We start from the raw sequence: 13,530 nt of genomic DNA, 5'->3' as shown, positions 1-13,530 counted from the left end.
GAAAAGGTGAGAAAAAAGTAACAGAAAAAATGTAATAACTGGTCCAAATAAATTTAGAAATTATTTAAAATAAAATCAGATGCATAGCAGTATTTAACAGTGATGAGTTGTTATGTTTAATGTTGCATTACTTTCATTTTATTTAGTATTTCTTTCTTGGTGTTTTATGTCCAACATGTGTAACTCTTAATGCCTTCATGCATTTAAATAAAACCTTATTAGCGGAAGTGCCACAGATATTTGCTTCTAAAATGTACATATGTAAAGCGCAGTCCTATAACCTATCAGCAATTTTCATTTGCAGAATTTCTACTTGACTAGTTTTGCAGCTTCTGATTTATTTTTTTGTTTTAATTTCTTTTGAGCTACTGGGGAAGGTAAAAATGCGTCCTCTCTAGGCTTTTAGTAACTCTTCTTCACTTTTGCCCGTAGAGATTCTATCAATTGTATATATGGGGTAAGGGATGTGCACTTGTACAGTTTTTTTTTTCTTGAAGGCACTATTGTTGTTGTAGTGGACAGAGTACTCTTAATCCTCCCTAGTTTCTGACCTTTTTGCACCTGGCCAGTCGCTCTTTTAAAGTGGGCATTGTTGTATATTTCAGGTTGAGGTCAGGAAAGTTATTGCTGCTTTTGAAAATGTGTGAATTGAGGTTCTACCACTGGCTGGCATTTTCTGCAACTGCTGTATTTTAAGATGAGTGCCACATTAGCCTGCTGCTTCTCTTTGTACATCTTACTCCTATAGCTTTTAATTTATCCATTTTTATTTTCTAACCATATATTAAAAAACATTACAGTATTAGTTTGTTTTATTTTCTTAATGTCTCATTGTACCTTTAGAATGACAGCCCAGCCATGAAGAAGGCAGTGTCTCTTCTGTCCCTCACCACCCCCAACAGTAACCGCAAACGTCGCCGTCTGAGGGACACACTAGCTCAGCTCACTAAAGAAACTGAGATTTCCCCGTTTCCTCCACCACGTAAAAGGCAGTCAGCAGAGCACTCTATGTCAATAGCTTCTTTGCTTGACATCTCCAACACCCCTGATACATGCAAGGTTTTCACAGGTAAGAGAATACTATAGTAGTGGAGAACACTTACTTACTCTAGCCTCCCCCCCTCAGTAATCTCTCTTTTATGTTGGATTTACTGATGATTGGTTGTTAATTTCAGTAGCTTACAACCTAAAGCCATTGTCGATTGCAGAATGTAATATAGGAAAGAGTTCAGTCAGCAGTGGAGAGAATTCTGTGACCAGGAATAGGCTGAGTAGAAGGACATCCAGAGAAAGGAGGGTTAAGACAAAGGGGGAAATTTGGAGGAAAAGGTCCTGTTTGAGTGCAAGAGCCTTTCAACAAGGAGAGGCGCATCAGGAAGGAACATCTGCAGGTCAGGTTTTGTTTCTAGAGTAAGACTGCGACTGTGTGTAATATTGGAAGAAAATCTGTTAATTCTTTACGTGTTCCAGTGATTGGCACATACTTTTACTTCGCATTGGCCAAGGCCTTTATGATGTCACTAAAATCTATTCAGCTGTGAGACATTTCATCAGTATTTTAAGACAATGTGTTTAACATCGAGCATAATAACAGCAGCAGAAATCTAATTTGGAATTTCTTTTACAGTAAATGGGCAGAGTAATGATTGTGTTTTACTTTGGGTGCTAACTGTTTCTATTATAGAAGCTTGTATCTCTCCTAAATAGTGGCAAAGCCCTAAAAGTGTAGTACTTTCTGCTAATTTCTAAAAGGTTAATAGAGGCCTTGCAGTTAATAACACAGAATTAATTTGTTTTTATTTTTCCTGCTCTTATTCCTCCAGAGAGTTCAAAGCCATCCAAGAGTTCAACTCCAGTTCTCTCCAAGCAGTCAGCCAGGTGGCAGGTTTCAAAGGAACTCTACCAGACTGAGAGCAACTATGTGGACATCTTAAACACCATCCTCCAGGTATTCATGTGTGTCTTTGCTCAAACAATGAGGAGAGTTTTTGTACTCTCTCAAGGGTCAGCCAGCCAATCAGTCCTGACAGCAGTTTCATGCTAAGCTATAGTTACTAAAGGTGTGCATAAAGAGGAAAATTACCTTCTGTGACTACTCTTATGTCTTATGCCTCCCCTCCACCCCCATCGGAGTGAGGTCCAGTTCTTGCACTTCATGACTTTGATGAACACCTAGTCATGAACCTTCAGCGATCCCTCCTGTGCGCAAGGCACATCTTGAAAAGCATTTTCAGAAAAACATTTCTTGTGATGTTTTAACACTTTTGACATGAGGAAAGAATTGGAAGGGTTGTATAAATTTAAAAATTGTACTGATTTGCACAGAGGAGATTATTACATAAATCACTGATGCAGTAGGTGAGTTAATGTAGGAATAGGAAGTTAACTGTTCTGGTTATATAGTCTGATAGCAGCAGGTAGGAAAAATCTGTGTGGTCCATTTTCACTACAAATTTGACCTGGTATCCCAAATCGTATTATATCTTTTACTAGAGTTTTTGCTACAGCTAGTGAATCTATCCATTTGGAAAAAAGGTTAATGATTGTGTCACACTTTTTACATTGACACCAAGTTAATACACAAAAAAACAATGTGCAAATAATGAAATGGATATTCTGCTATAGGGAATGTTCTTGTTTGTCGAATATTTCCTTGAGGGTTATATTTAGAGCATGTGATTCATCGGGAACAAAATTTTTTAGAATAATTTGTAAATCCATAAGCAGTATAGTATTTTTTTTTTTTTTATCAGTCAGAACTGCACAGCCACTCTGTGTTTTTCCAGTTTCAGACTTTGTGCTTGATCCATCCACAAAGACAAATTCAGAACCAGGTATTGGGTTGTCCTGTAAATTTGGTCTAGGTTCTCTGACTTTTGAACACTCTATTTGGATCAATTTTTGTCCACTTCCTGATATGATCTGCTAAACATTTAAGTTTTTTCTCAACAGCTGCAGTTTGTTTTTACTGACCTTGTGGCCGTTCTCTGCCACAAATGAAAGAAGTGCTACAGTATCTTTCCGGCTTTCTTTCTTCACTCTGTGACGCCACAAGAATATCATCTACGTACAGTAATATCTGACTACCATGTGGGGATGTAAATTTAGAGATTCAAGATTCGCTGATATACACTGAGAAAATAGCCAGGCTTTCACAATAACCTTATTGTAGCCTGGTGTACGTACATTGCTGACCTTTTGTAAGTAAACTCAAACCAAAATTGTGAATCTGGGGGAACTGAGATGCTACAAAGGCATTACTAATATTTACAACTGAGAAGATCTGCTTATCTGGGTGTAAATTATTCAACAGAATGTAGGGATCAGGTACCACGACTGCTCTTGGTTGTACCATCCTTTCCAAAGCTTTCTTTACTGGGAATATGGGAGTAGTTCTTAACAGGAAGTCTATGACAAGTGCTATTCCTTGTTCTGCATCAGGTCTGACTGTATTAGTCTAATATTGTCTCTGACATGACTTAAAGTTTTTTTATTTTTTCTACATTTGACAAACATTGTAAAATTATTTCTGAATCCAAGCGTGGCAAGCGTCCTCCCTCCTCAGTGTTATCTACACTGGTACTGGAACCCAACCGGCCACTCGCCCATCACTTTTGAAAATCCCACCAGGCTGTCAGAGATGTTCTTATGCTAATAATTTGGTGTTTTGGAGCTGATTAATGGTAGATCTGCAACTTTAATGTTCCAACAAAATGTTTGTTCAATGTCTAACAATAAGAAGTCTGTTGGACTGTGTTTTATCCATTTGTGGACATGGTTAGGTCTGTTGGCAAGGAAGGAGTAGTAATAGTTAGGTAGTTCCAGGTCACAACAAGTTTTTAAACTGATTCCCGGTGGTGTTTTTCCACAAAAATTGTGAAATGTATGAGTATTATGTCTTAAAGCACACCTGGCCTGGCTGAGTTGGAATTATTGAGAACATGCTGTTAATTTTTGGCTGGATCATCATTTTTATGGTGGCAATTCTTTTCATAAGTGACATGGATAAGGACTGCCACCTGTTAAAGTTGGCTTCTATTTAGTTTAATAATGGATTATAATTTAGATCAATAAGCTCTAGCAGTTTAGACGATATGCTCCCTGAGCGGAGTATGGTAGATGGAATGTTATTCACCTTAAGGTTAAGCGGTAACACTAAAGATTTCGTCCAGTTAATAGAATATTTGTGAATTAATCTAGGAGACTGATAGTTGTAGGGAGAGACATCTGTGGCTTCAGGAGGAATAATAATACATCATCAGCATATACATTTTTTTTATAATTTACTGATTTGGTTGATATTCCTTCATGCTGTCTAACTGCTGCAGTTAGAGTTTTATAAAATATTGCAACTAGTGATGGAGAGAGTCGGCAGCCCTGTCTGGTCCCTCCTATGCAGACAAAGCTTGGTGAGGTAAAAAAAACAAAAACTTTTAGTTTAGTCTTTTGAAAGCTTGATTAGGCTGTTCATATTGTTGACGGTCTGCCTTTAATGAAGCCTGTTTGGTCAGAGAGTGAATTCTTTGTGTGTGTGTGTGGGGGGGGGGGGGGGGTAAATTTCTCATCATCAAGTGCTCTACAGATTATTTTTAGATCTACGTTTATTAATGAAATTGGTCTGTTACTTGATGGAAGTTCAGGGTTGTTCCCTGGTTTTTGGAGCAAGCTTATAAAAGCTGAATTCATATTTGTGGATAATGAGCACTGTTTACTTATAACTATCATTTTGTAGAAGCTGGGTGCCAGCATAGTCCAGAATTACTTCATGTGGCTTCATGTAGTAGTTAAGCCAAAGACAACGATGATTCTGGATTTGGGGTTTGCTCATCCTTTTAATTTTGGCAATTCTAGTGTAGTGTAATGTAATATAACACTAAAATTCTTGTCTTGTTTAGTACATTAGGATAATTTACATAAATTGACTTTAATGACTAATGACTAAGTGATGTGTAATGTAATTCTTTACAAGTTTTTTGTCACCTTCACTGCATATATATGTTCAGTTGAATCAGTTCATGTATTGAGCATAAAATATTAATTTATTTTTCATTATTTAAAGTAATACTTCTAAAAAGCAAGATGTGTTTTAAATATTTTACATTTTATCAGCCAAAATGTGCAACAACATTTGATTGACGTTGATTGTCTATGTCCAGAGAAAACAGGAAAAACGAAAGTAATGTCTTGTGGTTGAAAATGGTCATATCCTACAACACACTGAATACACTGCGCTCTGACAAATCACCTGTGCTACAGTGAGTGGACCTTCCTGCCCTTTAGTCGCGCCCTCCTCTCAACCCGGTTGTGGCTGGGACCGGTTCCGAAAAAACAGGAAGCACTAGTTGTAGTCTGTGAGCACATGGCAAAAGGTCCACTGAAACATCTCAGGACTTTTTGCCAATGAATAAATGATAGATTCCTGCATATTTTCTATGCAAAGAAATTGATTGTCTATTAATTCTTAAATATTACCTTTGGGTCAACACCCGTATAAAAGTTTTCCTTTAACCATTTATATAATAGTGTTTGCACGATGGACACTGTCAAAACCACAACAATGAAAGTATCCTTTATATAGCCAAGGTAATTTTGCCAACCACATTACAACATGCCAAAAACATGCCAAAAACTCCTTCTTGGCATGTTCGTGGCCAAAAATGACCACATTGACATATTGAGATTGACATGTGATGTTTTCTTTCTGCAGCAGGAGCATGTGGTTGTCTTTCTTTTGCTATAGCTGCACGGTTAACAACTTCTCCAATTGCTGTAGGGCTGTAGATCATGCCCTCATTCATCCATCCATCCATTTTCATCCGCTTATCTGGGGCCGGGTCGGGGGGGCGGCAGTCTGAGCAGGGAGTTCCAGACTTCCCTCTCCCCGGACGCTTGATCCAGCTCTTCTGGTGGGACCCCAAGACGTTGCCAGGTCAGCTGAGACACATTTCAGCTGGACCACACGTCTCCAGCGTGTCCTGGGTCTTCCTCAGGCCTCCAACCGGGACATGCCTCAAACACATCACCAAGGAGGTGTCCAGGAGGCATTTGAACCAGATGCTCGAGCCACCTCAACTGGCTCCTCTCGATGTGGAGGAGCAGCGACTCTGTCAACATGGAGGAGCTCGGAGTACAGTTTGTCACCTTATTTCTAAGGGAGCGCCCAGCCACCCTACGGAGGAAGTTCATTTCGGCCACTTGTATTCGTGATTTTGCCCTTTCGGTCATGACCCAAAGCTCATGACCATAGGTGAGGGCAGCAACGTAGATTGACTGGTAAATTGAGAGCTTTGCCTTTTGGCTCAGCTCCCTCTTCGCCACAATGGACCGTTACACCGATCGCATTACTGCAGCCGTCGCACCGATCCGTCAATGTCACGCTCCTTCCTTCCCTCACTCGTGAATAAGACCCCAAGATACTGGAACTCCTCTACTTGGGGCAGGAACTCTCCTCCAACCTGTAGAGAGCAAACCACCTTTTTCCGGTCGAGAACCATGGCCTCAGATTTGGAGGACCTGATTCTTATCTCAGCTGCTTCACACTCAGCTGCAAACCGCACCAGCTCCTGCTGGAGGTCCTGGCTCGGTGAAGCCAACAGCACAACATCTGCAAAAAGCATAGATGCTATCCTGTGGTCCCACAACCAGACCCCCTCCGGCCTCTGGCTGCGCCTAGAAATTCTGTCCATAAAAGTAATGAACAGAACAAAGGACAGCCCTGCCGAAGTCCAACGTGCACCAGGAAGAAGTCTGACTTACTGCTGGCAATGCAAATCACACTCCTGCTCCGGTTGTACAGAGACCGCACAGCCCTTAGCAAAGAGCCTTGGACTCCTTACTCCCGGAGCACCCCCCACAGGATGTCACGAGGGGCGGGGTCGAATGTCTTCTCTAGGTCCTGGCTGGGCAAACTCCCACAAACCCTCAAGCACCCTGCTGAGGATATAAAGCTGGTCCAACATTTCACGACCAGGCTGAAAAACACATTGTTCCTCCTGTATCCGAGATTCGAGTATCGGCGAAATTCTCCTCTCCAGTACCCTTGCATAGACTTTCCCAGAGAGGCTGAGAAGTGTGATCCCCTTTAGTTGGAACACATACTCCTGTCCCCCTTTTTGTGAAGAGGGACAACCACCCCGGTTGTCCAGTCCAAAGGAACTGTGCCCCTCGTTCACGCGTTGTTGCAGAGGCGTGTCACCCAAGACAGACCCACAACATCCAGAGACTTGAGGTACTCAGGATGGATCTCATCCACTCCCGCTGCCCTGCCACCAAGGAGCCTACAAACTACCTCGGTGACCTTGTTGTGGAAAAAAAATTTACCACGAAAGCTTCTGACGACTCAATGAAAAGAAGAATTCAAAAGTTGTCTTTGCGAATTAATTTCTCCATATGCATGTAGAAAAATTAAAAAAGAAAGGAAAAGAATAGGTAAAAGAAAATAAAGGCACCCGGGTGGAGAGAACAAGTTGATGCACAAAGTGCACACCAAGGTTCTCTGAAAACTTCTCCTCCTGTCCCTAGTTTTAAAGCCTACGGATAACACAAAACCTCCACATGAACTCAAACTTCAGGACAATTTGCCAAGTCTACATGAGCAAAGGTGACTAAAGAGGAAGGCCTCACTCAAGGAGCATTCTGTTCCTTGTCTAAGTCAAACACTACGTCACAGAGTCAGACAGTCAGACACCGTCTCAGTGACCAAATCAGAACTAGGCTTCCTGCTCAAAAGATAACTGAGGACCCCTCTTGCTCAGAGGCTTGCAGCAATAAACTTGAACAATGCATAGAATGTTTAAGGATGTATATGATCAACACTTATAAATACAAACAGAAAACTGATGTGGCTTCCTACTGATTCGTTTTGTACTCACGGCAAAAGAATGCTTAAACTTTATGCCTTCAGGGGACCCACATGGCAAAGGGACAGTTAGTTTCTTTACTATTTGAAGGCTGTTACTCCTACTCGACAGATTGAATGTTCACTAAGTGGTGTGTGTGCATGTGTGCGTACGCACGCGTGTATGTGTTCAGATGACCTCAGAACAGAAGTCGTTGCTCCAGAATCAACCAGGAGTACAACTGTCTATCCGGCAATCACAAAAGTCATTTCTTAAAAACTGGGTGTTCATCACATAAATGCCTAATTTGAACTAATTTCTTGATCTAGCAAACATGTGTTAGTAGAGTTAGTTGCAAAAAAGCAATCTTCGTTGCTGTGTGCGTGCATGTCTGTGCGTGTTACCTCCTTCCTCAGTGCTCGCTGTTGGTGCTTCACCGTCGCTCTCCTCCCGCTACAGTCAATCAGCCTGCTCAGCCCGTCTGGAACCCTTTGTTTGAGGACATTCACTCTGCCAGTGTCCCGTTTTCCCACGTCGATAACACTGCTTGTTGTTTTGTTTAGATGGTTTGAAGCGACAGTTATGGGAGTAGTGTCCAAACTTGCCACAGCGATAGCACGTCACTGGTTCCTGTGGCCTTCAGCTTTCCCTCGACCTCCGTCCCAATTGAAATCCTTTTCTCTCCTTTTTGCTCCTGAAATTGTTTGCATCATGTTCAGGGAAGCCATGTGTAGCTCCTTTTTATACCTTTTCGACTTGAATGTCCTTTCTCTGCTGTAGCATGAGCTGAGCGTGTCTTGCATCTCTGTGCAGCTCTGCCAGCCGGCAGAGGTCCCCCACACCCAACGTAGGTGCGTGTACCCTCAGCAGTTATATCTTTCTGCAGGCTGTTTGTAATGTGGTTGCACAGAGGAGTTTCCCAGGGGCTGGGAGTGTCTTCGAGGTTGGCTGGTTGTTGCAGGCCGCTGTAGATGTTGAATAAGGTGGTGTGATGGTGGATGACACTGGCTGTCCTGCGTGGGATGACACTACTGGGTCTGATGATGATGACACCAATGGCTGTCTTTGAGCTTGTCTACCAATTTGTGCTGGGTTTCTGGCTGGCTGATGACGTGGAGGACAAGAGTCAAGGTCAGGATCCACACTCAGCGCGTGCATTTCTGCAAAAGGATAAATAGAGGGAGGGGAAGATGCACATTGACGGAAATACGGCGGAGGCTGTTTTCCTCCATGAGAAGAAGCACTAATATCTTTCCCTCATCCAGGCAGGTCATTTACTGCCTGCTTCCTAGCCCTACTTTCTGTTTCCTTCTTCCACAACTCAAAACACTTTCTGTTACCCTCAATATACCATTTTACGCTGGTTCGGCCATATTTTCTTGTCATGACTTTCATTATTGGACCATCCTGAAGAATTTGCTTAGTCTGACCGGACCCCATCCTCTCTGGTGGTTACTCTCAAACCACCTGATGGTTCTGCAATGAAGTGTACACTTTCTAAACAATTTGCTTCAGGAACGTCTTTGGGAAGGGAATCGTTCTCCCCCCGGTACGATTGCCTTAACCTGCTTCACTCTACCGGCTTCGCTCTTGCCTGGCTCAGCCCCCAAATAGAGAAACTTGCTGGGGGACCACCATCCACCCCAGACTAGGAAGACCCACTCCCTAGATTTACGACCTCACAAATCTTCCTTCTGGTCTTTTCCTATTTTTTTCTTTTTTTCTTTGAATTTCTCTCACCAAGCGTCAGAAGTGTTGTTCTTTGGATCCCAGCGGTGATCGTTCCTGAGCAAAGCAGTCAGTTCAGGCTGACCTGAAGAAATTGTTTCAGTCAGGACCGTCGTCAACTGCTTACTTCGCCCCGAACCGCCACTCAAGGGATCCTGCCGACAACTCCAAATTGTTGTGGAAAAAAAAAATAACCACGAAAGCTTCTGACGACTCAATGAAAAGAAGAATTCAAAAGATGTCTTTGCGTTTTATTTCTCCATATGCATGTAGAAAATTAAAAAAGAAATGAAAAGAATAATATAAAATTTCCATCACAACCTCAGACTGGATGACGGGCAAGTCCACCTCTGAGTTCCCTGCCTCTGCTTCTTCAGTAGAAGGTGTGTCGAAGGGGTTGAGGAGATCCTCAAAGTACTCCTTCCACCAACCAAAAACATCTCCAGTCGAGGTCAACAGCTCCCCACCTCCTGAAAACAGTTGGTGAAGGACGGCTTTCCCCATACTGAGGTGCCGAACAGTTTGCCAGAATCTCTTTGAGGCCGAGCAATAGTCCTCCTCCATGGCCTCCCCGAACTCCTCTCAGGCCAGAGTTTTTGCCTCCGCAACGGCACGGGCTGCAGCACGCTTGGCTGTCGGTACTCATCGGCTGCCTCGGGAGTCCCACAGGTTGACCAGACCTGGTAGGACTCCTTCTTTAGCATGATGGTGTCCCCTACCTCCGGCATCCACCACTGGGTTCAGGAATTACCACCACGCCAGGCACCGCAGACCCTGCGTCCAGAGCACCAAACGGCCACATGGACGATGGAGGCAGAGAACATGGTCCACTCAGATTTTGTCTCCAACCTCCCTCGGACTCTGGTCGAAGTTCTCCCGGAAGTGTGAGTTAAAGGTCTGTCTGACAGAGGTTTCAGCCAGACCCTCACAATACGTTTGGGCCTGCCAAGTCGTTCCAGCCTCCCTTCCTTGCCAGCGGATCCTACTCACTCATCAATTGACAGCCCCTCTCTTCACTCGAGTGTCCAAAACATATGGTCGAAGTTCAGGTGTGAAGTTCAGGTATCACTGTCGTTGCCCACGTGGGCATTGAAATCTCCTAGAAGAACGATGGGGTCCCCAATTGGAGCGCTGTCCAACACTCCCTCCAGAGACCCCAAGAAGGCTGGGTACTCCACACTACCGTTTGGCCCGTAAGTACAAACAACATTGAGTGACCTGTCCACCGAAGGCCCCGACATAATAGGCCCGGCCACCAGGCGCTCGCATGCGAGCCCCAACCCCGGGCCTGGCTCCAGGCAACCGCTCTTATTCTGGCCCGTCACCGGCACCTATTTGCCTTGGGAGATTCTAACAGGGGCATTTAGCCCCCTAAAACATAGCTCCCGGGGTTATTCGGGCACACAAACTCCTCCACCACGATAAGGCGGCAGTTTAAGGAGGAGTGCCCTGATTCAGACTGCTGTAACTTAACAACAATGGTATGTGAGTCATACCCTCATTAAGATAACTGTATCTTAGCAACATTGGCATCAATAGGTTTCGAACATGGGGTTCAAGGCCGCTTTGCAATTGCTGGGGTCACCAGCATGTGGCCCAGCTATTCCAGGGACACCAGAGACTCCTTTTTGATTCCGACTCGGGCTAGATTGATTTTCATAGGATGAAGGCATTGTTTGCAGAGACATCCAAAAGATTGTAAGTACCAGTGGCTGGTTTTCCTTTGACAACTGTTGCAGCTGGACGTGCTGCGGAGTCAGCTCAGGTCTGTTTCTCCTAATTGTGCCAACCAGAGTCAATTTTCTTCAGAGGAGTTCTTCTGCCAAGAGGAATAATGTAAAAAAGTTGCCACTTGTGACAGTGTGACGTGTGTCTTCGGAGTCCGCCTGTCAAGGTGATTGTGGCCCTAATATACAGTATACTGTCTTCATGAGAGGCATCTGTCCTAATTCTGAGCAAAAGACCAAATGGCCCGGGAGCTGCTGGGCTTGAGTGCACCTGCATAAGCTTCGGGACATTTATAAAGGGTGCCAGAGTTTATTAGTTAGGAGTGGCTGCTGTATGTTTTAATCTATATGTATATTTTAAAGGGAGAGGTGTGTACTAAGGCCTCTAGAGGCTTTTGTGTAGTTGTATCTGGCTTGCTCATTAAATCAGCAAACCTATAGATGCTCTCATCATGTGCAGCAAAGCCAGGTTTGTTTGGGTAAACTTACAGCTCAAAACCGTGCATCAGCATAGCATGACTGTAGTGGAACATATGATAACGGTATCTTGAAAATACATATTGGTCTTGAAATTTCACTCATTGTGGAATTTTATTTCGTGCACAAATACAAATAAACACTTACAGGTGATAAGACAAAAAAATTGCCATTCACTGGCTGCATAAGATGCAGACAGACATCAAACAGCACTATTGGTAACTAAAAACTACATCTTATTGTTCTCTTGACCAAATCTGTGCAAAATATATAATTTTGTACAAAACTGATTTTTTCAAGTGTTAATGTTAGAATGAAAAAAATATTTATTCAATTCATTTTATACATTTATGTAATTAAAAAGAAATTAAAAAAATGTAGTTTGAATGGGAGGCAATTGGCCAAAAATGGCCAAGAGGTAGTTTTTAATTTTGTTTAAAAAAATTTAAAGATCTGAAGCTACAATTCAAAGATCTTAATAAATAGATAAAAGTCCACAACCCTTCATTTCTTTGGCAATAACGCAGATAATATGGTCAACAAAATTAACCTGGTAAAAGGATCTGAGACTCTGTAACTCTTAGGTTGCCCAAACCTTTACACAGTTCCACAATAATGTTTTTATTTTAACTTTTTGTTCAACTTAATAATATAATATAATAATATAAGAAGTAACTAAGAACCAATGATTGCAGAAAATTTTTGTCTGCTGGAGTCCCTCTCCCAGTTACAGCCCTTAGTGTTCCCATCTCTACGGTTGTTTCAGCGGCTGCCGCTGTCACGCTCCTCCCCAATTTACACGCATAACATGTTCTCATTCTTGCTGGTGTTAAAGATGAACGCGTTTCTAATTTAACTGGTGACCAACTCCCCAATAAGCACTGGTTGCTCTTAGTTACACAAGCTTTTTGAAGAAGAGGAAAGCGAGTTAGCTGTCCCATTTGATGCCATGACAATGTTTTGTTGTCTGTATGCAATCTGAACAGTCTTTACAGTTTTACAAGGCGCAGTTTATCGTTCCTCGTAGTTTAGTTACGGAAGTAGCTAAAAGAGAACAAGGACTGAATGTCTGCTGTTAATTGCTACAATCTGCTGTCAATAAAATATAAAATGTTAAATCTCTGCGTCCTGTCTTTTGATTCTTGTTTTGGGTTTAAACCTAATTGTTGAGTGTTCTCAAATATTGTGAATTACCAGAAAATTATTGGGATTCAATCCCGCTGTCACTGCAGCAAAATAACATTGAACTCACTGCCTTAACCATTGCACCACTGAGAGGTTGCTACTGATCTGACATCATTCTACAGTACGTCTCCCAGTGTTTTTCTTTTTCAATGTTCGTGTAAAATGGGTTCAAATGGCTCTTAGGGTGTTTTGGGTTGCTGACCCCTTGTTCTATTCCCTTTGCCCTGACTACCTTTCCTCTCCTTGCTACCATTCGACCACACTTATCCAGTCCGAACTACATTCCAATGTCTTGGCTATATATCGTGGTGGTATGTAGCGAGTCGATATCTTGTTCGCTCTTGGCATACAGCTTGATGTCATCCATATAGAGGAGGTGGCTCATGGTTGTGCTATATTGTAGTCGTAACCAGTCTTGATGATCTGGCTGAGGGAGTTCAGGCCTATGCAGAACAGCACCAGGGACAGAGCATCTCCGTATTTTATGTGCTGTACTTGATTGTTGTTTTCCACTTCCCCATTGAGCTCTGGATGAAGGTTCTTAGAGTCCTGTTGATCTTGTATAGTTCCAAGCA

General features: G+C 42.7%; 1 protein-coding gene across 1 annotated transcript in view; it reads left to right on the top strand.

Moving 5' to 3' along the window:
- The window catches only part of LOC114854482 (protein ECT2-like), a 41,199-nt gene that overhangs the window by 13,666 nt on the left and 14,003 nt on the right, over positions 1–13,530 (top strand). Inside the window, 4 exon segments of the mRNA XM_029148919.3 lie at positions 1–6; positions 844–1,069; positions 1,209–1,391; positions 1,824–1,948. The exon segment at positions 1–6 is cut by the window's left edge and continues 57 nt beyond it. Of these exon segments, the coding sequence (XP_029004752.1) occupies positions 1–6; positions 844–1,069; positions 1,209–1,391; positions 1,824–1,948 (540 nt within the window).

The sequence above is a fragment of the Betta splendens genome, chromosome 4 (genome assembly GCF_900634795.4).
Source record: "Betta splendens chromosome 4, fBetSpl5.4, whole genome shotgun sequence".
NCBI classification, from domain to species: domain Eukaryota; kingdom Metazoa; phylum Chordata; class Actinopteri; order Anabantiformes; family Osphronemidae; genus Betta; species Betta splendens.
The sequence above is the reverse complement of the archived record's forward strand: the minus strand, read 5'-3'. Positions and strand labels throughout refer to the sequence as shown.